The following is a 21,732-nucleotide window of genomic DNA, read 5'->3' on the forward strand; positions in this document are numbered from 1 at the left end:
TGGTTGAGATCCAATGTGAATCTTACGTCTAGTCCCCTTGGGTTACAAGGGTGTTCTCTTCTAGCCTTGGTAACTTTTGATGAGAGTACCAAGTTGAGTGTAACTTTACAGTTTACACTCTCTTTCTTTTCACTCTTTTATTTTGATACAACGCCTTACCAACAATTTTTATCTCTTCTCTCTTTTTTGTTTACACAGTAGAACTAAGTAATACAATGCTTATCAAAAGTAGAGTAGGGAGCGGTGAGATGATTCAGACCCGTTGTACAATCTTTTCACTTGCAGTGTGATGTCTTTATATAGGGTCGAGACTTGATTTTTGTCCTATGAAGAGATGGCAACCCAAGAGATTTAATCCTTGGAAAAAAGGCAAGGTATCCTTATTTTCCAAGAATAAAGATTAAGGCTTATTCATTGATTTAGCCTTAATAGCTTGCAGACAACCGTTTGTGATCCATTCCTTATGTCTCTACTTCAGTAGCTTTTTTGATTGTATATAGACGTTGGAGATCCCTTCCTTTGTTGTTTGATTCATTCTGCAGCCTCCTTGAATTGTATGTAGTAATTTGGAGATTCCTTCCTTTCTTGATTGATTCATTCTTGCAGCTTCCTTGATTTAATATGGCCATTGGAGATCTAATCAAGATCTTACACTTTTCTTATTTATTGGCAGCTGGTTTGTGATCTTCCTTGATTTGCAATCTTTCATGATTTGTGCATTTCAGATTTTAGCCTCCTTGATTGATGATCTTCTAATTGATGATCTTCAATCTTGCTGTGAGAATCTTCTTCTTATTTGATTCTTTCCTTTTTGATTTGTCATGAAATAGTTAAGTTGATTATCATCAAAACTTTTCACTAACAAGTTAGCTTATATGATTTAATTTTTGTTCTTTTTAAAGATATGTTCCTTCAAGTACTAAACCATTAAAAAGCCATGTTGCTGTCTTTTGCCTTATCAAATAGAAGTTCTCCCTATTTTAAGAGTTCTACTAATTACTGGAAAGTAATATTAAATAGTTTTAGGAGAGTTGTAGTTGTTTTGTTCATGAGTCCGTTTTAGTAATGTTGGAATATGAAGATATGTATTTGGTAGCTGCATCTAGTTCATTATTGTGTGTGATTTTTCTTTTTTTTTCTAACTATAGATGAATTCAATAATGTAGGTGATTTATTTTGCACTACGATTTTACCAAATATAAGCTTGTTGGTAGTTTTCCATGCCTGTGAAACTAATCAATTAAGACAACCAACCAGTTAAAAACAAATCAATTTGTAAAAAGTTTAGCTACAACAACATTTTCATTCTTTTTGATATATTAACTATTATGGAGTTTTTTTAATTATTTTTTCTTTTCTCTTATGCTTACTGGTAAGCCTTGTCGACCTATGCTTTTATATTAGGATGATGTATGTGATGCATGTCAGCTGTTAATAAAAGGTGGTCTCAAGGATGAAAATATTATTGTCTTTCATATATGATGGCATTGCTTACAAGTTATCATTAATAGTCCTGTTGGTGAGGATGTTTACAAAGGAGTTCCTAAGGCAGATGTTTTCCGTCATCGTTTAGTATATAACTAAACTGTATTCCTGTCTCTTGAGGCAGGATTACACTAGAGATGATGTTAATGTGGATAACTTTTTAGCTGTTCTCTTTGGTAACCAAATTGCTCTTACTAAGTACCAGAAAGATGGGAATAGTGATCTAAATGATCATATTTTCATGTTTTATAGTGATCATGGTGGCTCTGGGGTGCTTGGTAAGTAGCTTATTTTTGCCTCTTTTGATTGTTGCTTTGCTTTCTATATCTTGCGCTTTTATGCTAATTTCGTAATGAAAATTTTGAAGGCTTGAATCAATAATGTCACTTCTTTTGAATGTTAATGACTATTGTCTCAGTGCTTTCTACTATTTGATAAAAATATGATATCTATTCATTCTTTATCATATGTGAAAGATTTAGCAGAGGTAAATGTGAACTGAATATAATCTGAGGTTTTAAATGGTATTATGTATTAATGAAGTTCAGATACGGAAGGTGGAGATGTGGTCCAGTTTGAATATTCAATAGGTACACAGGCTTGTTAAGTCCACTTTCTTCCCCAACATATATACATTTTTCTTCTCATAAACTTGAACTAAGGATCATCTTTTATTGTGATGAATGTGTGTGTATGGTAAATATTAGGTAAGCATTAATGTAAATAATAAAGGATTTACATAGCTGTATCAACTGACTAAACAAACATAAAAGCAATTCATGGTAAGTTATCATTTATACCAGATGGATGGTGTCGTTGATTTTCCTAATTGCAATCCTATTCATGGTAAGTTCTCATTTAACAAATTATATTAGCCCGTGCTCATCTTTCTCAATTGAGAAATTCAGAAATCTATATTTTTCATGAGAGTCACGTGAAAAAAATACATGATTAGCATCAATACTCACTTTTTGTTGGAAACAGTGCCATATGCACGCCGCAAGCTAGAAGCTAGAAGAGTTTTCATTATTCAATATCTTCCTACACTTTAATCTAATATGTCCTCATGCATAATATATTCCTATGGAAATGCCACTAGAATATCACCAAATGAAGTAAAGACATTGGAAAAAAAGTTAGGTTTTATTTTCATAAGACCTCAAAGGCTATTGTGAGTACATACAACTCATTGTACACGTTTTTTTGAATTACATCAAAATTTAGGCTTCTGAAATACGTTAAACTATGGTGAAGGTGTGATGATTTGCTGGACACTAGAATATACTCGAACATCCTTCATTTAAAGATAAACTAATGTATTCTCTACCTGCCGAATGGAAGGGAGGGTGGAAGTTTAATTTCATGACATGTAACAACAAGCTCATGGAGCATGAGACTTTTTTTGTGTTTGATTACTTCAAACATGACATTTTTTGTAGGCATTACAGTGTTGAGAAAATAATAAAATGTCAGCTTTTCTATGATACCTACAATTAGAAGAAAGAAGGCGAATGAGGCTTCGAAGTGAGTGTTTTACCTCCGTTAAGCTTTCTATGTTTACTTTGAATGATATAATGTGTTTTGAGTATATATTTGTACTACTAGGATAATAACTATTGATATGAGAAGACTTAAGGTAAAGAAATATCTTGCAGTACATTGATACAGATTCATAGTTCTGACTATCAGCCAGAGAGAAAATAGTTGGAAGAAAGAGCTAGAAAAGCAAATGAGAAAACAAGTCATTCAGAAGCTCTTGCTTTGGGAATGGAGGTACTTCTATTTTTCTATCTTGAAGAGCTTCTTGGACTTTTAGTTACTTCGAATTTTTCTATATATTTCTGTTATTTCTAAAAATATTATTATGCTTATACGAATAGGCCTTAAGTTGAGGTGTTAATTGTAGTACAAATGAAAAATTGAAATCATAATTTTTTTTTTTTTTTGCAATGAATATGTAAACTCCCCTATGAGTACATACATCCCTTTGAAGTTTGGGCTAAGCAAATACCAAATTGAACTACCACTGAAATCTCTGAGTCATTCTGAAAATGAATGTCATCTTATGACTGTTGAGTATGACTTCAATAATGTCTTTGGTTTGCAACAATAAAGTTCTATAATAAAGCTTATAGCAATTTTAGATTTGCTGCTAGCTCTCTTGCAAGTGTTTGTCTATTAGGGAGCATCGTGAATTGAGCATGAGAGAAATTCTAATGATGTATTTATCGTAGTATTTGTACTTCTGGGACTTTTATGTATTTATAAAAATAGTTCAGCAATATTGTATCCTGTTCTTTTATTTGTATAGCAACAATATTTGTTCATTATAATCAAACTATGATAGAGAAAAGTTGTAATTATTTTTTCAAAATCTTACCTGTTGGGCCCGTGCATAGCACGGGCATTTCATATCTAGTATATATATATATATACTAAAGGACAAGGGACCACGGGGAGGAAACTTCCTAACATGTGGGATTTCTCTAACAGTGACAAAAATGTCATTATGAAACTTTAGGAAAATATCATGAGAAAAATAAAACTATTAAGACTTATATTATTATAATTATGTTATTTTATTTTCATTACATAATTGTGATAGCAATCTAAAATTTTCCTTTTCTATTTTTCTTCTGATTTTTATATTATACTAGGTTGATGAACAATTTGTAAGTATATAAAATACTTTAGCTTATCCACCTAATGCTAATTAATTTTCTTCTTAATATGTAATTGCAATTTGTTCAATATATATTACATATAAATTATATAATATGATGTGGATATATAATCTTTATTAACAATAGAAAGCTCAAGAAAGTGGGAAAAGAAAACAATAAAATGAATTCACTCACTATACTTCGATTAAAATTTATCATTATATTTATTACCATGTTTGTTTATTGAAATATCTAATTATACTTGTGCCTTAAATTAATTGAAATTGACTGAACAAATAATTTATATATTCTACATATATTTCGTGTTAAATCAGATAAATAAATTGAAATTTCAAGTTTTTGAGTTTTTTTAGTGTGAGTTGATGTGATGTGTTGCTGGCATATAGCGGCCTATAAAAATCGGAGACGTGACTCATGTGAATTCACCAGAGAACCAATAAAACTACTACTACTCCACAAATTCTCATTTCGCTAATATCTGAATCCACATTTCTTCTCCGATCCAAATTTGCGAAGATGAACGATGCAGATGTATCAAAGCAGATCCAGCAGATGGTCAGATTCATCCGTCAGGAAGCCGAAGAAAAAGCTAATGAGATCTCCGTCTCCGCCGAAGAAGTATGCCCTAATTATTTGCTATTCACCATTTTTTGAACTGAATTCAGTTTTAATAGTTCGAAGGATCGAATAACTAAAAGATATGCTCTAATTTGAGGTTAATTTAGTTATTGAGCAAGTATGTAAGCATTACGAATTCAAATCATGGATTGATGTTGAAGTTAATTTAGTTTTAGAGTAATAATGTGAAGCAATGGAGAAGTGTAAACCTTAATTATTAGTAGAAATATGCTCTTAGTTGGAAGTTAAATTTAGTCATAGAGTAATAATCTACAAATCATGGATAAATTTAGTCATAGAGTAATAATGTACAAATCATGGCTTGATGTTGAAATTAATTAGGTTTTAGAGTAATAATATGAAGCATCGAAGAAATGTAAATTTTAATTATTNAACTAAGGAGACACGTGAGAATATTTACAAAGCAGGGAAAGCTCTGCCTTAAAGGTGTTGAGTGATACGTCGAAGAGCAATCATAACTCTTTCATAGTGCTCATAATTGAAGGGGAAATGGACGTAGAGGATCACAACTAGTTCGGATTAAGGCTTAGTTGATTGATTGAATTTGTTAAGAATTCATCACCAACTTAATTAATAACTAAGACATTTAAAAGAAGGATTTTGAATATTCAAGTGATATGTGTGGTTTTCAGTGTAATTTTAGCAGATTTTTCCTTGCCTAACCTAGACATTCTGGTTAAAAGTTTCTTGATATTGGCTATACCACATTCCTATGACAGGAATTTTCCACTAGGATGCACACATATCAGTATATTAGCATGAAAGTGGATAAGGGGTCATTCATGTTCACAGAAGTTGACATAGGTTCAATTATTTATGACATTTCCGTATCTGATCAATCTGCAGGAAATGGTGATCTCCTGACAACCACTAGCATCGAAGATTCTAGTTCATCTGATAAAACTGGCTCTCACAAGGAAAAAAATTCTATTAGCTCAGCCAGATTCTTCGGGGTGGAACTAACCCCCGATAACATTGCAGTTGCTATGGTATATTTTGTTCAAGGTGTCTTAGGCCTCTCAGATCTTGCTGTTAGCTATTATTTGAAAGATGACCTACACCTAGACCCTGCAGAGGTATGCCATCTTCTCGGCAAACACTTCTTTACGTTGGTTGTTGAACTTCCACAAGGTTGTATTTTATCTGAAAGTGCTCATTTGAGTTGGAAAACTAATTATATTGTCCTTAACATTTACATGGATTCTGAATCTAAAGATACATTAAGAGTCAGTTGCTTGAACTACAAGTTTATTTAAATGAAAATCTCCACACTATCCTCTCCTTCTTTAGAAGTGTTATGTGTATGAGGTGCTTTTACCAATGGTATACTATACTTATGGTCATTCAACATTTTCTTATCTATTTTTTCTCATATCAGTAAATAGAGTTGATTGGACAGTATGAATCAACCTCTGGGCATTTATTCATCCTCATCTACGGCCTGAAACCATGAAACTAGACATATCATTTTCAGAAATTGATTCATCGTTTTCTGTAAAGATTTTGAGTGTGATATTTCCAATTTACCAATCTTTGCCTCATCATTTCTGACTTCAGTTGATAAAGAGCATTTTAAAATGGAAACTGTTTGACACGGTGTCAAATTTATTTTCTTTCAGTGGCACTTCTTCTTTGGATTTAAGTACAATGACTGACACATTATTCGTGGCTAACTAGACAGCTGTGATATCTGGTTTCTCATCATTGCCATTGCTTGCCAAGCCGTTATATGGATTCATTAGGTTAGATTCAGTTCGCATTTCATCCTTATTCATCTAACTAATTATTTCTAGTAATTAATTTTTCATGACATTGGTTTTGCTTTTATAGTGATTCCTTCCCACTCTTTGGATACCGGAGAAGGTCATATTTGGTACTATCAGGACTTTTTGGAGCTCTCTCATGGTTTTTGATGGCCACTTTTGTAGACAGCAAGTATGGTGCAGCTTTCTGCATACTTATTGGTTCTCTTTCTGTTTCTTTCTCAGCTGTCGTAAGTTCCTTTTGATTCTAGTTGGTTTCAGTTATTTGACTTGTGGTGTTAGATTTGTTACCTAGTCACAATAATTCAAGCCTGCGTGCTACATTATTTATCTAAACTGTTTTTGACTTGATCAAGAGGTTGACAACAATCTTCTTGGGATCTGGACCTCAGAACTGGTGGACACGCTACGAGATTGTGAACTGGAATTCTGGAAACCAGCTTATTTACAGCTCTGTGCCGTAAAATTAATTCTCTTTGTCCTGCATCTATTCCAATGCATTATGTTCACAAGTTCTTGCTAGAGAATGTCCTGCATCTATTCCATTGCATTATATTCACAAGTTCTTGCTAGTTACACCGTAGCTTGACTTGATTGAAGCAACTGTAAAAGCCTTTTGAAATTTAGAAGGAAGCCTGTCAGGTGGATCCTTGGAAAAAAGGGCCAGAGATAACGTCTGAGACTCTGAGACATTATCTGAAGTTAAAGTCTAGCAAACAGCCGTGTCGATATCAAAGGATAAGTATGATAAGTTTTCAAAAACTCAGTTATTCAATTAGATGACCACCTCATTGAAAGCTTTCACTATTAGAGAGAGCACACTTTTATTTACTCATGTATGACTTTAATACACCTTTCACATGTGGTACAGATTTTTGTTTTCATGTGTCAAATGCATGAAATCTTTTTAATTTATGGGTGGTAGTGAGACTTGAACTCCGGATCTCGACCAGCTTCGGTAACAAATTTGTTGTGTGACCATCTTCTAAAAGCTTAATTTGTTAAAGAGAACAATCTTTTATTTTCTTTCATCTTCAACATCATTGAAAGTCCAAAAAACTTATTAAACTAATACAACCAGAAATTATGTTTAAGAATAGTCAAAATCACATCTAAAACCAGTGTTTTCTACAAAAAGACCATGTTTAACTCCTACGGTATATTGAACATGGTTTAGGCAGAGTGCGTTTTGTCCAACTTGTACAAGGAACATACACAACTATCTAAATGAAGTGTATAAAGCAGCATGCACTTCACAGGCTGTATCTCTCTATCTGTGGGCTGTTATCGTTTACACTCAGAAGAAGTATGAACGAAAATGATCACATTAACATGCGTTGTCTCTTTATTTTTGGGTTGTTGCTAATTTGAGTAGGCAAATGACCTGCTCATGGTTTCCGAACCTATAATTTGCTTCGTTAAACCTTGTTAGACAGAGGTAACTATTTGTACGAAATGCCTTCTCCAACCCTGACAAGTTATCTGTTCCACTTTTAATGCTGGCTTTCTGTGGACTATAGTATTGATGAATCAATCAAAATTTGGATCTCTTAAAATTATGTGATTTTTGTCACTGAAATGTTATTGGCATCTGTTAACAGGAACTCTTTCCTCTGAGAAACATGGTAATTCTTCATTGTTGAATGATGAGTATTTACATCACAGCCATAAGAATATAGAAGGTTATGATGCTGCCGCTTCTTATATTCTAGAAGAAAATGCATAACAGCGTAGCTTAGAGTGAGCTTTTATCATATTGACATGGAAGAACTCACCACCATGAAATTCTCAATGCAAGATATGGAAGTATATAAGGTGGATAAACTATTTAATCTTTCTGAGTTATATTATCAATAACTGGGGGCTAACTGGTGTCACAATCTATTGTGCTACTCATTGCCAGGGACCCAACTCCTTCATCATCATTCATGTTTGTGTTGAGATCTTGGCAATATTACATACCGGGGGTGTGGGAGGAGTAAAATTCTTGAGCTTGAATTTTAGTTGTTTTGCTGTTCAAATGGAATGAAGTTTATCTTTTGTTTTGCTTGTAGTGTTCCTCAAGTTGTTTTCCAGCTGGTATCTTCTTCTGTTCTCCAATTTATCCAGGATATAAAATTGAGGTATGATGTAGGTTGTGGATTCCATGGTCGTTGAGCGGGCACGTGGTGAATCCCAAAGCATGTCAGGATCTCTTCAGTCACTTTGCTGGGGTTCTTCAGCATGTGGTGGAATTGTCAGTTCTTACTTTAGTGGATCCCTTGTGGAAGTTTATGGTGTGAGGTATGATATTTTTTCAGTCTGTTGAGAATTGTAGCCTGTGTTTTGGTTCAGTCAGTTAATTATGTTTTGGTTCCTCCAGGTCCGTCTTTGGTGTAACAGCATTACTTCCACTGATAACATCTGTAGTATCTTTACTTGTGAAAGAGGAGCCTGTACATTGCCCAGCAAGGGGTCTCTCTTTAGGCAATGACTTCTTTGAGAGTTCAAAAAGTAGCATTATCCAGTTATGGGGAGCTGTTAAACAGCCTAATGTTTTTCTTCCCACACTATTTATTTTCCTATTTCAGGCAACACCACAGTCAGGTTCTGCTACGTTTTTCTTCATGTATGCTCAACTTCAAGTCTCTTGTTCAGATTATTATTAAATGCAAGATGCAAGTTTTTTAACTGAAATTTCTTGATTGTAGAACCAATAAACTTGGTTTCACTCCAGAATTCTTAGGCCGCCTTAATGTTGTTACTTCAGTTGCATCACTTAGTGGTGTTGCGCTTTACAATGGTTTCTTAAAGAAAGTTCCTTTAAGGAAAATATTCCTTGTGACAACTATTATTGGTTCAGCTCTTGGGATGACACAGGTATCTGTCCCAAAATATCTTCTGTTTTACTGTGTCTTGCCTTTTGGCCCTTTCTGGCGGTTTAGATTGGCTTATGTGTAATCGACGTGTTGATAGGTTTTGCTAGTAACCGGATTGAACCGGAAGTTTGGCATTAGTGATGAGTGGTTTGCTATTGGGGATTCCTTGATCCTATCTGTTCTTGGTCAGGTAATCTTCTGTCTTTTACTGGCCTAGCTTTGGATTGCTTCTCAGACCGATTATCAATCTCTAGTTCTGTGATTTCCCTTAAATATACACAGAAAGAACATTCTCAATGAGGAACTCACTTTGTAATCCAAATTTCTGCAGTTAATCACTGAAAAAAGAAGTGCATTGAAAGAACATATAGCACTTGATAGGACTAGGAATCATGGAACTGAAAAGAAAGTCATTACAATTAACTAAAGAGGGTATTTGGCTGACAAAAAGTAAGATTGTGATGGAACTGTTCTTCTATTTATGGGAAGATCAAAGTAGGTGACTGTAAAGCAGTTTTGGAGTTTTTCATGTCTGTAGATTGTGAGAACTCTACTCAGCAATAGATTTCAGTTACAAACTATAGGACTGGAATTCAGCAATAGATTCCAGTTAAGAACTATAATATTGAGCTGAAAAACTATAACTTATGAATAATAATGTTGCACAGAAAGACCTAGGGAAGTAGCCATTACTTTTGATCCATGTGTTTTGTGTCACAATCAGTTCTAGTTGAAAACTTACTTGTACCAGATGTTTACACCGTACCAATGGATGCATAATATGTGTTTGAATATATACGATTGTCATTTAACAATGGTAATATATATTTTCACTTTGTTGACTCACTTAATAACCAAGATAACTTGAATTGGTTTGGTGTAAACACTCGGTGCAGATAAGTATTTAGTTAGGTAGACTGTTAGTTAAATGTTGAAGGATACACATACACCTATGCACACTTGTTAGTGCTTGAAATGTTACCAGAAAGTTATAACTTTGGAAGATCCTTAAGGTTACGAGATGGCTGTCCTATGAAATTTACCCATTCTTACTGTTATGCCAACTTTTGGGAAGTAATTCTAAAGCTCTACCAAGGAAGAAAAAGAGAGGGAAGCTCTAAATTTAGTTGTGGAAATCAGATTGATCAGTAGGTTTTGATTCTTTTGAGAGTGGTATTCTGGCAACTTTTTCAGGATTGTCTGACTTTATACTTTTTTCAGGCTTTCTTCATGCCTGCTCTTGTATTAGCTGCAAGAATATGCCCACTGGGAATGGAGGCAACTTTCTTTGCAACCCTTATGTCCATAGCCAATGGGGGAAGTATCCTTGGGGGACTACTTGGTGCAGGTCTAACTCACATCTTTGGTGTCACCAAAGACAAATTTGACAACTTGGCTCTCCTAATAATTATCTGCAATCTCAGCACCCTGCTGCCTTTACCACTACTTGGCCTTCTTCCTCGAGATGAACCTGATTCAGACGAGAATACCAATATTGAGATGACGCCTTATTAAATTCCTGCCTTTCTGCATATAACATGATGCCGATGATGGCATGAAATTGCTAATGTGGCCTCAGACATGGTTGATCGTTTTCAGTTTTCACTGCAGCTTTTCGAGATAACAGTTGGAGAGATTCACTCATGTAATTAGTTACAATCTCAAGCATCACTTGACACAAAAATTGTAGGGATTATTAATATTTACAGGTACCAGTTTTTAAGGAACTAGTTGGATCGATTTTGAGGGGCTTCCAATACTGTAACAATATTACTGGATGAACAATAAATAATTTTTCAGATGTGATGTCTCTGATCATTGCTGATTAAATGTTTGACGTCTATGATTTTTTCTTACTCAAGGCTCAAATTCAAGATCTTTAATTAAAAAAAGAACAACTCTATTCTCTGCACCACATTTATTAATGGTGAAGTTTCATAAATTATTTTATTTACTTCTAAAAAAACTTTTTCTAACCTCTACTTCAACTACTTTTTTTTTTTAATAAAGATATCAAAACTCCTTTATAAGTTCAAGTGGTATGTAAAAATTTATAAGTTTACCTACTAACGTTATATTTAAATTTTCATATGATATAAGTTTGATTATTTTAATTTTGCTTGAATTTCGGTTATTTTTGACTAAGCAAGAAAGAAAGTTATTATGAAATAAATAGACATATATAATATTTAAAAATTAGATAACAACATCTAAATAAGGTAACCTTGTAAGAATTTTAGTTCCTTATATAGATACTATAGTATTCCAATTCTTTTCAACACAAAAGAAATATATACTCCCTTCGTTCACTTTTCAAGAAATATATACACCAAATTTCTTCACGTGAACAGAGGGAGTATATAACAATCCAATAATGATGGCGAGTAAAGGATCAAAATCGTCCTTTATGTTTGAGTTAAGAATCAAAGTAATCCCTATTTTTTAACATGGAGCACTAATAGTTCTTCATGTTTCAAGAATTGATACATTTTTAGTATTCTTTCAAACTTTCGTTTGATTTTTTAACGGGACTTTTTTTTGCACCTTAGAAAGTTTTTCTTGTCCCTCCAAATTCCTTTATCAAATCACTTATATTTTCTCTTCCCTTTCTTCTTCAATCAAACCCCATAGTCAAAATTTCATTCTAAATTCCATTAAAAGCTTAGTCGATTCTTGAAAGCAACTATGTTGTTAAGGCACAACAATGGCAGAGAATCAACTCCTACTTATGGTGAGATTAGTTTTTTGATCATTGTTATTGCTTTTTCGAATTCATGTATTCTGTACATGTGAAACAAAAATTTGATAGAAAGATTAATAGAAAAATGGATCAACTTATATCGTACATATAATAGAGAAGAAGACAGAAGAGAAGTACAAGAAAAACGAGAGTGACAACCTAGAATGAAAAAACTTGTTAGCGTCGGCAAGATTTGGAAAAGAAATCCTACGTTGAGTACAATTACGAAAGAACATACAACTAGAGTTGATTACAGAGTATGTAGGATGAGTTTTTGTAGAACAATACTCTCCACTCACTTGTTTTTATAAATAATAAAAAAATTATATGTATATTTATAGTGATTCTCGGAAGGAATTTCCTTCTAGTTGCTCAAAATTTCCTTCAATTTTTGATTTTTGTTTGTATAATAGGAAAATCAAAGTTACGGAATTAGGGATGGATACTACATAGAAGAAGGGGAGAATCTGATTTTCACCAAGTGAAAACAGAGTTATCGAAGAAGACGGTAAAATTTGATTTGCAATGTTGAAAAAAATTTATCATGTTTATATTTTCTCACGTGCAAAGAAAGACTATGTTAAAAAATAGATAGATGTTTGAAAGAATACTAAAAGTGTACCAATTCTTAAAACATGGAGGATTATTAGTGCTTGATGTTAAAAGACAAGAACTACTTTGATTCTTAACTCAAACATAAATGACGATTTTGATCCTTTGCACGATGATGGCTCAGGCTTATTGCTTCTCAAGATAAATTCTCCATCGTTTACAAGTTACATGATGGTTTTCAGCATATTTATTCTTAAGATTTTTTTTCTAAAGATGGGAAATCAAAAAAAATTATAATTGTGATACTTCAAACCGAATTAAAAATCACAATCAGAAAATATAAAATAATAATTAAAAATAAACGAAAAATACTATAAAATATTCATATGATAAACATATATTTGAAAATATTAATAAAAAAATCGAAGATGATAAGTAAAAGTGAGCATAAAAAGTATTTATCAACCTCTCCAAGTCATTTTAAACACAAACTACAAACAGAAAAAAATAGTTTTAAAATGGGTACGTTGACATTCTCAATCTTACCCTTCACAAATCCAAGTTTGGCCTTGTTCTTCCACTCTCCAATCCTCGCTCCGATTCGCCGGAAAACGGCATTCCATCGTCATCTCCACCTGACATCAAAATGGCAGTCACCGTTGCAGTGCCGGAAGACCCAGTCCAACAAGACAACGATGCTGAACCGTTGCTTTATTCTACAAATCGTAAGTTACACGCACATAATTAACGATATGTTTGTATTACGCAATATAAGCGGTTAATTCTGCTAAGTTATCTTACAGTAGGTAGATATTGAAAAAGAAAAGTAAAATTATTGTATTTTATTAGCTCATTTTCTAGGAAAGGAAATAAAATTACGGTTACAAATTCCAATTTTCAAGTATATGGCTGTTCAGTGTTATGATTGCAAGTTTGATAACTGGCAACTGAGATTGTATGTTGTGTACTGGAAGAAATGTCTTTTTGGTTAAATGTTAAATTTGTAAAAAGGGGTTAAAGGCAAGTGGATTAAGGTGGGTTATGTTCATTTTCTTTCGGCCAAATCTCCGAGGGAGGAAATGAATACAAGAATTGATATTTCTCAAAGGAATAGGAAAATACAAGCAAGAAGAAGGTTGAGAGTTTTTTTTCAGAAGAGAAGATAAAAAGGTTTTCTTAGTTATTTATGTGATTTTCTGAATGCCCTCTCCTGCTTTGAGAGGGAGGGATCTTTTATAGGCCGAAAGAGTCGATCAGCCTTTTCAATGTGAAAAAACTACTCGCTAAGCACTGAAAATTCTACTTAGTGGCACATGCCTGGACTATGACGTTGGGCTTGAGGCTGATTGGACGTAGGTTGGCGTGAGACTCTAGAATGATTGTTGGTCTATCTAAGGATCATTATGAGTGTGTTCCAACTGTAAAGTGATCCTTCCCCGGGAAGGGTCCTGTTGGCTACCCGGATATGAAGCGGCCTTGGCTGTCTTGAGGTAGCACCAGGGATGATCCATCCAAATTTTCCTAAGCTGGAGTAAGCATCTCACCGGGCCTGACTTAATCATGTGTCACGGGCCAGCCCGTCCTTCTATCACACGTGTTTTTTTCCCCATACATCTGCTTGTTAAAATACGGGTACCAAATCAATATGGCTTAAGGCGTAATCCATATTATTCATGCTATAGGAATTGATGGAAAACTGATCACTGCCATTTTCAGACACGGAAAATGCTAAGCATTAACTGCAGCTCAAGTAGTTGTAACATATTATTCATTCAAATTGAATTGTCTGCGTAACAACTTTGTTCGTGTGTAGTATACAAGGAACAAATTATTCATTCAAATTCAATTGTCTGCATAGCATTTTGTGCATGTAATATAGAATTAAGTCCCTACTCCCTCGCATGTTAAAAACTTCTAGAAGATTCTCTATGGTGCTTTAAACATATCAAACTAAGGAGACACATGAGAATCTTTACGAAGCAGAGGAAAGCTCTGCCTTAAAGGTGCAGAGTGACACGTGGAAGAGCAATCATAACTCTTTCATAGTGCTCACAATTGGAGGGGAAATGGATATGGAGGATTACAACTAGTTCAGATCAAGGCTTAGTTGATTGATTGATCGGATATCCCACTTTCACAGAATGGGATTAAATTTTTTTTTGTTATTTTCGATAACCAAGAAATCCCGAAGGACCAATGTGGCGCACTCTTCGAAACTCGGTGGATTATGGGTCCACCCATACCCATCTCTCTACCCTTCTCCACTTAAATACCCCTTTTTTTTATCTGCGGCATGGTTAGAGTATTTGTGTATGTTCGGGATTGATACTTCAAAATGTTCAACTGTCTTAAACCCATGTGTGCTCTTAAGACGGAAGTGCAGCTCCTCATTGAAGTAAAACATATCAATCTGTTGTGTAATTTTAGTAGATTTTTCTTTGCTTAACCTAGAAATTCTGGTTAAAAGGTTCTTGATATTAGCTACACGCCTACACCACAGTCCTGTGGCCTACAATTTTCCACTATGATGCACAGGTATCAGCATATTGGCATGTAAGACGATAAGGGGTCATCCATGTTCACAGAAGTTGACATAAGTTTGATTATTTATGAAATTTCCCTGTCTGATCAATCTGCAGGAAATGAGGATCTCCTGACAACCACTAGCAATGAAGATTCTAGTTCATCTGATAAGAGTGGCTCTCACAAGGACAAAAATTCTATTAGCTCAGGCAGATGGTTCGGGGTGGAACTAACCCCAGATAACATTGCAGTTGCTATGGTATATTTTGTTCAAGGTGTCTTAGGCCTTTCAGATCTTGCTGTTAGCTATTATTTGAAAGATGACCTACACCTAGACCCTGCAGAGGTATACCATCTTCTCGGGGAACACTTCTTTACATTGTTGATTGAACTTCCACAAACTTGTATTTTATCTGAAAGTGCTCATTTCAGTTGGCAAACTAATTATATTGTCCTGAAGTTTTACGTGGATTTTGAATCTAAGATACATTAAGAGTCAGTTGCTTGAACTACTTAATGAAAATCTCCAGTTACCAATGGTTCATCTCATAAGTTTGCGTATTCTCCTCCTTTTCCGTCATGTCTCTCATTATGTAACTAGCTTGGGTTAAGGTATAGTTTTTGTTGTTATATTTTTCTACATCTAGATTTCAGTAATGAACTTCAGGAACTATTTCTATATTAGTTTTTGTCTCCTTTTTGCCTGTTAGATAATCATTCATAACAGAAAGTTATATAAATGTAAATGTACTTATGCATTTATGTTTATGTATACACACTATCCTCCTCTTCTTTAGAAGTGTTGTATGAGGTGATTTTACCAGTGGTATGCTATACTTATGGTCATTTAACATTTTCTTATATATTTCTTCTCAGATCAATAAATTGAGTTGATTGGACAATATGAATCAACCTGTGGGCATTGTATTCATCCTCCTCATCTAGGGCCTGAAATCATGAAACTAGGCATATCATTTTCTGAAATTGTTTCATAGTTTTCTGTAAAGATTTTGAGTATGATATTTCCGTTTTACCAATCTTTGCCTCGGCATTTCTGTCTTCAGTTGATAAAGGGCATTTTAAAATGGAAACTGTTTGACACAGTGCCAATTTTATTTTCTGTCAGTGGCATCCTCTTCTTTGGATTTGAGTACAATGACTGACACATTATTTGTGGCTAACTAGACAGCTGTGATATCTGGTTTCTCATCATTGCCATGGCTTATAAAGCCGTTATATGGATTCATCAGGTTGGATTCAGTTCACATTTCATCCTTATTCTTCTAACTAATTGTTTGTAGTAACTAATTTGTCATGACATTGGCTTTGCTTTTATAGTGATTCCTTCCCACTCTTTGGATACCGGAGAAGGTCATATTTGGTACTATCTGGACTTCTTGGAGCACTCTCATGGTTTTTGATGGCCACCTTTGTAGACAGCAAGTATGGTGCTGCTTTCTGCATACTTATTGGTTCTCTTTCTGTTGCTTTCTCAGATGTTGTAAGTTCCTTTTGATTCTTGTTGGTTTCAGGGATTTGACTAGTGGAGTTAGGTTTGTTACCTAGTCACAATAATGCAAGCCTGTGTGCTACATCATTTATCTAAACCGTTTTTAACTTTATTAAGAGGTTGACAACAATCTTTTTGGGATTTGGACCTTCAGAATTGGTGGACGTGCTAAGAGATTGTGAACTGAAAACCAGCTTATTAACAGCTCCATCCCATAAAATTAATTCTCTTTATCCTGCATCTATTCCAATGCATTATACTGACAAGTTCTTGCTAGTTACACCTTAGCTTGACTTGGATTGAAGCAACTGCAAAAGCCTTTTGAAATTTTGAAGGAAACCAGTTAGATGGATCCTTGGAAAAAGGGGCCAGAGATAAGGTCTGAGACTCTGAGACATTATCTGAAGTTAAAGTCTAGGAAACAGCTGTGATAAGTTTTTTAAAACTCAGTTATTCAATTATATGACCACCTAATTAAAAGCTTTGACTATTAAAGAGGGCCGACTTTTATTTACTCATGTATGACTTCAATATGCCTTTCACATGTGGTCCAGATTTTTTTTAATCGTGGATCAAACGTGTGAGATCTTTTTTTTTTATTCGAGAAATCCGTCTGTGACCCACCCTTTGGACCAATCACAACTTCTAAATTCGGTGAATAATGGGCCCGCCCCTCTACCCTTCTCCACTTAAATACCGGGCTTCGCTTTGCATGTTGTGGGGCTTGAACCTGTGACCTAAGCCACAAATCCTCCACCCTTTGCCACTCGAGCTAGGCCTTGGGGGCTCAAACATGTGAAATCTTTTTAATGAAGGGTGGTAGTGAGACTTGAACTCGGAATCTCTGCATGCTTCAGTAACATATTGTGTTGTGTGACCATTTTCTTAAAGCTTAATTTGTCAGTGAGAATAATCTTTTATTTGCTTACGTCTTTAACATCATTGAAAGTCCAAAAATTGTATAAAACTAATACAACCAGAAATTATGTATAAGAATAGTCAAAATCACATCTTTAACCAGTGATTTCTACAAAAAGAACATGTTTAACTCCAATGGTATATTTAACATGGTTTAGGCGGATTGTTTTGTCCAACTTGTACAAGGAACATACACTACTATCTAAATGATGTGTATGAAGCAGCATGTGCTTCACAGGTTGTATCTCTCTATCTGTGGGCTGTTATCATTTACACTCAGAAGAAGTATGAACGAGAATGATCATATTAACATGCGTCATCCCTTTATATTTGGGTTGTCGCTAATTTGAGTAGGCAAATGACCTGATCATGGTTTCTGAACCTATAATTTGCTTCGTTAAGGTTAACCTTGTTAGACAGAACTCACTATTTGTACCAAATGACTTCTCCAACCCTGACATGTTGTCTGTTCCACTTTTAATGTTAACTTTCTGTGGACTAGTGATGAATCAATCAAAATTTGGATCTCTTAAAATTATGTGATTTTTGTTGCTGAAATGTTATTGGCATCTGTTAACAGGAACTTCTTCCTCTGAGAAACATGGTAATTCTTCATTGTTGAATGATGGGTATTTACATCTTAACCATAACAATATAGAAGGTTATGATGCTGCCGCTTCTTTTATTCTAGAAGAAAATGCATAATTAGTGTGAGCTTTTATCATATTGAAATGGAATAACTCACCACCATGAATTCTCAATGCAAGATATGGAAGTATATAAGGTGGATAAACTATTTGATCTTTCTGAGTTATATATCAGTAACTGGGGGTTAATTGGTGTCATAGTCTATGGCACTACTCATTGCCAGAGACCCAGCTCCTTCATCATCATTCATGTTTGTGTTGAAATCTTGGCAATATAATGTACTTGGGGTGGGTGGGGAGGGGAGAGAAATTTTGCTGCTCAAATGGTATGAATTTTATCTTTTGTTTTGCTTGTAGTGTTCCTGTACTTGTTTTCCAGGTGGTATCTTCTTTTGTTCTCCTAATTATCCAGGATATAAAATTGAGGTATGATGTAGGTTGTAGATTCCATGGTCGTTGAGAGGGCACGTGGTGAGTCCCAAAGCATGTCAGGATCTCTTCAGTCACTTTGCTGGGGTTCTTCAGCATGTGGTGGAATTGTCAGTTCTTACTTTAGTGGATCCCTTGTGGAAGTTTATGGTGTGAGGTATGATATTGTTTCAGTCTGTTGAGATATTGTTGCCCATGTTAATCTGAGCAATGTTAATGTTCGGTCAGTTAATTATGCATTGGTTCCTCCAGGTCTGTTTTTGGTGTAACAGCATTACTTCCACTGATAACATCTGCAGTATCTTTACTTGTGAAAGAGGAGCCTGTACATGGCCCAGCAAGGGGTCTCTCTTTAGGAAATGGCTTCTTTGAGAGTTCAAAAAATAGCATTATCCAGTTATGGGGAGCTGTTAAGCAGCCTAATGTTTTTCTTCCCATGCTATTTATTTTCCTATTTCAGGCAACACCGCAGTCAGGTTCTGCTACATTTTTCTTCATGTATGCTCAATTTCAAGTCTCTTGTTCAGATTATTATTAAATGCAAGATGCAAGTTTTTTAACTGAAGTTTGTTGATTGTAGAACCAATAAACTTGGTTTCACTCCAGAATTCTTAGGCCGCCTTAAGCTTGTTACTTCCGTTGCATCACTTATTGGTGTTGCGCTTTACAATGGTTTCTTAAAGAAAGTTCCTTTAAGGAAAATATTCCTTGTGACAACTATTATTGGTTCAGCTCTTGGGATGACACAGGTATCTGTCCCAGAAAATCTTCTGTTTTATTGTGTCTTGCCTGTTGGCCCTTTCTGAGAATTTAGATGGACTTATGTGTAATCGACGTGTTGATAGGTTCTGCTGGTAACTGGATTAAACCGGAAGTTTGGCATTAGTGATGAGTGGTTTTCAATTGGGGATTCCTTGATTCTATCTGTTCTTGGTCAGGTAATCCTCTGTCTTGGTTCTGTCTTTTACTGGCCTAGCTTTGGATTGCTTCTCAGATCGATTAACAATCTCTAGTTCTGTGATTCCCTTAATATACATAGAAAGAACATTCTGAATTTTGAACCCACTTTGTAATCCAAATATTTGCAGTTAATCACTTGGAAAAAAAGAAGTGCATTGAAAGAATATATAGCAATTGACAGGCTCATAACAGTCAACATGGAACTGGAAAGAAACTCATTACAATTAACTAAAGAGGGTATTTGGCTGATAAAAAGTAAGACTGTGAAGGAACTCTTCTTCTATTTATTAAAAGATCAAAGTAGTAGACTGTAAAGCAGTTTGGAATTTCGCATGTCTATAGGATAGCGAGAATTCTTCTCAGCAACAGATTCCAGTTAAGAACTGTAGGACTGGAATCAGCAATAGATTCTAGTTAAGAACTTCAATACTGGGCTGAAAAACTAAGTATCTTATTAATAATAGTGTTGCACATAAGTCTCAGGTTCAATCCCCAGCGGGGACAGAAAACACTAGGTGATTCTTCCCATCTGTCCTAGCCTTGGTGGATAGAGTTACTTGGTACCTGTTGCTAGTGGGAGGTAGCACGTATCCCGTGGAATTAGTTGAGGTGCCCGAAAGCTGGGCCGAACACCACAGTCATTAAAAAAAATAAAAAAAATAGTGTTGCACATAAAGATGTAGGGAAGTAGCCATCGCTTTAGATCCAGGTGTGTTGTGACACTATCAATTCTAGGTGAAGAAATTACTTGTACCAGGTGTTTACATTATACCAGTGGATGCACATGTGTTTGAATATATACAATTATCACTTAGCCATGATTCATTAATATATAGTTTCACTCCGTTAAATCACTTAGCCATGGTAACTTGTATTGGTTTGGTGTAAACACCCGATGCTGATAAGTATTTATGTTCTGGCCTTTCTTTTTTCTGTTTTTAGCTATTTTTAGTTACCTCTTATAGCTATTTTCTTTTTCATACTTTCATTATCTTTTATTTGGACTCTTGCATTAATTAAGAATCTAGTCTAGATTCAAAGTGTTGTCTAAATTGATTAATAATCTTACCTTAATTAAGAGGCAGGCTACATAGGTTAGGGACTGTTAGTTAAATGTTGAAGGATACACCTATGTCACTTTGTTGGTACTTGAAATGTTAGCTAAAAGTTCCAACTTTGTAAGATCACCACATGGTTGTCCTAAGAAATTTACCCTTTTTAATGTAATGCCAACTTTCGGGAAGTAATTCTTGAGTTCTACAAAGGCAGAAAAAGACGGAATCTCTAAATTTTGTTGAGGAAATCAGATTAGATTGATCAGTAGGTTTTGATTCTTATGAGACTAGAGGATAATGGTACCCTTTGCCTGGATTGTCTAACTTTTACTTTTTTTCAGGCTTTCTTTATGCCTGTTCTTGTATTAGCTGCAAGAATATGTCCACTGGGAATGGAGGCTACTTTCTTTGCAACCCTTATGTCCATAGCCAATGGGGGAGGTACCCTTGGGGGTCTACTTGGTGCAGGTCTAACTCACATCCTTGGTGTCACCAAGGACAAATTTGATAACTTGGCTCTCCTAATAATTATCTGCAATCTCAGCTCCCTACTGCCTTTACCACTACTTGGCCTTCTTCCTCGAGATGAACCTGATTCAGATGAGAATACTGATATCGAGATGACACCGTATTAAATTCCTGCCTTCTCTGCATATAACATGATGACATGAAATTACTAATGTGGCCTCAGATTTAACTGCAGCTTTTCAAGATACCAGTGGGAGAGGCTTTTTACTCAATAGGTGAGAACTCACTCATGTAATTACACTCACGATCTCAAGACATCACGACACAAAAATGTAGAGATTAGTAATATTTACTAGTACTAGTTTTTAAGCTAACTCACATACAGTAGTCCTATTTTTTTTTCTTCAGTTCTCTCAATTAAATTTTAGTAGTAATTGTTTGTAAATGGATCAATATGATTTTGAACGTGGAATTGATGTCAGGTTGTTAATATTTTTACCC

General features: G+C 34.8%; 2 protein-coding genes across 3 annotated transcripts; both read left to right on the forward strand.

The window, feature by feature from the left end:
* The first annotated feature begins 5,660 nt into the window (after window positions 1–5,660).
* On the forward strand, window positions 5,661–10,967 carry LOC125874425 (folate-biopterin transporter 1, chloroplastic). Of its 2 annotated transcripts, none has more exons than XM_049555314.1 (8): window positions 5,661–5,884; window positions 6,486–6,550; window positions 6,639–6,801; window positions 8,706–8,854; window positions 8,934–9,179; window positions 9,262–9,430; window positions 9,527–9,619; window positions 10,651–10,967. In XM_049555314.1, the coding sequence occupies exons 1-8, from the start codon at window positions 5,795–5,797 to the stop codon at window positions 10,942–10,944; spliced, it is 1,269 nt and encodes a 422-aa protein (XP_049411271.1). In that variant the 5' UTR covers window positions 5,661–5,794; the 3' UTR covers window positions 10,945–10,967. The 2 variants fall into 2 exon arrangements, with proteins under 2 accessions (XP_049411271.1, XP_049411270.1); XM_049555313.1 differs by having other exon boundaries at window positions 5,757–5,884; window positions 6,428–6,550.
* Window positions 10,968–13,227: 2,260 nt separating this feature from the next.
* LOC125874416 (folate-biopterin transporter 1, chloroplastic-like) lies at window positions 13,228–21,732 on the forward strand. Its single transcript, XM_049555300.1, has 9 exons — window positions 13,228–13,446; window positions 15,361–15,590; window positions 16,430–16,494; window positions 16,583–16,745; window positions 18,757–18,905; window positions 19,001–19,246; window positions 19,329–19,497; window positions 19,594–19,686; window positions 21,105–21,732. Exons 1-9 carry the CDS (start codon window positions 13,368–13,370, stop codon window positions 21,396–21,398), a joined length of 1,488 nt encoding a protein of 495 aa, XP_049411257.1. The 5' UTR covers window positions 13,228–13,367; the 3' UTR covers window positions 21,399–21,732.

The sequence above is a fragment of the Solanum stenotomum genome, chromosome 8 (genome assembly GCF_019186545.1).
Source record: "Solanum stenotomum isolate F172 chromosome 8, ASM1918654v1, whole genome shotgun sequence".
Lineage (NCBI taxonomy): Eukaryota > Viridiplantae > Streptophyta > Magnoliopsida > Solanales > Solanaceae > Solanum > Solanum stenotomum.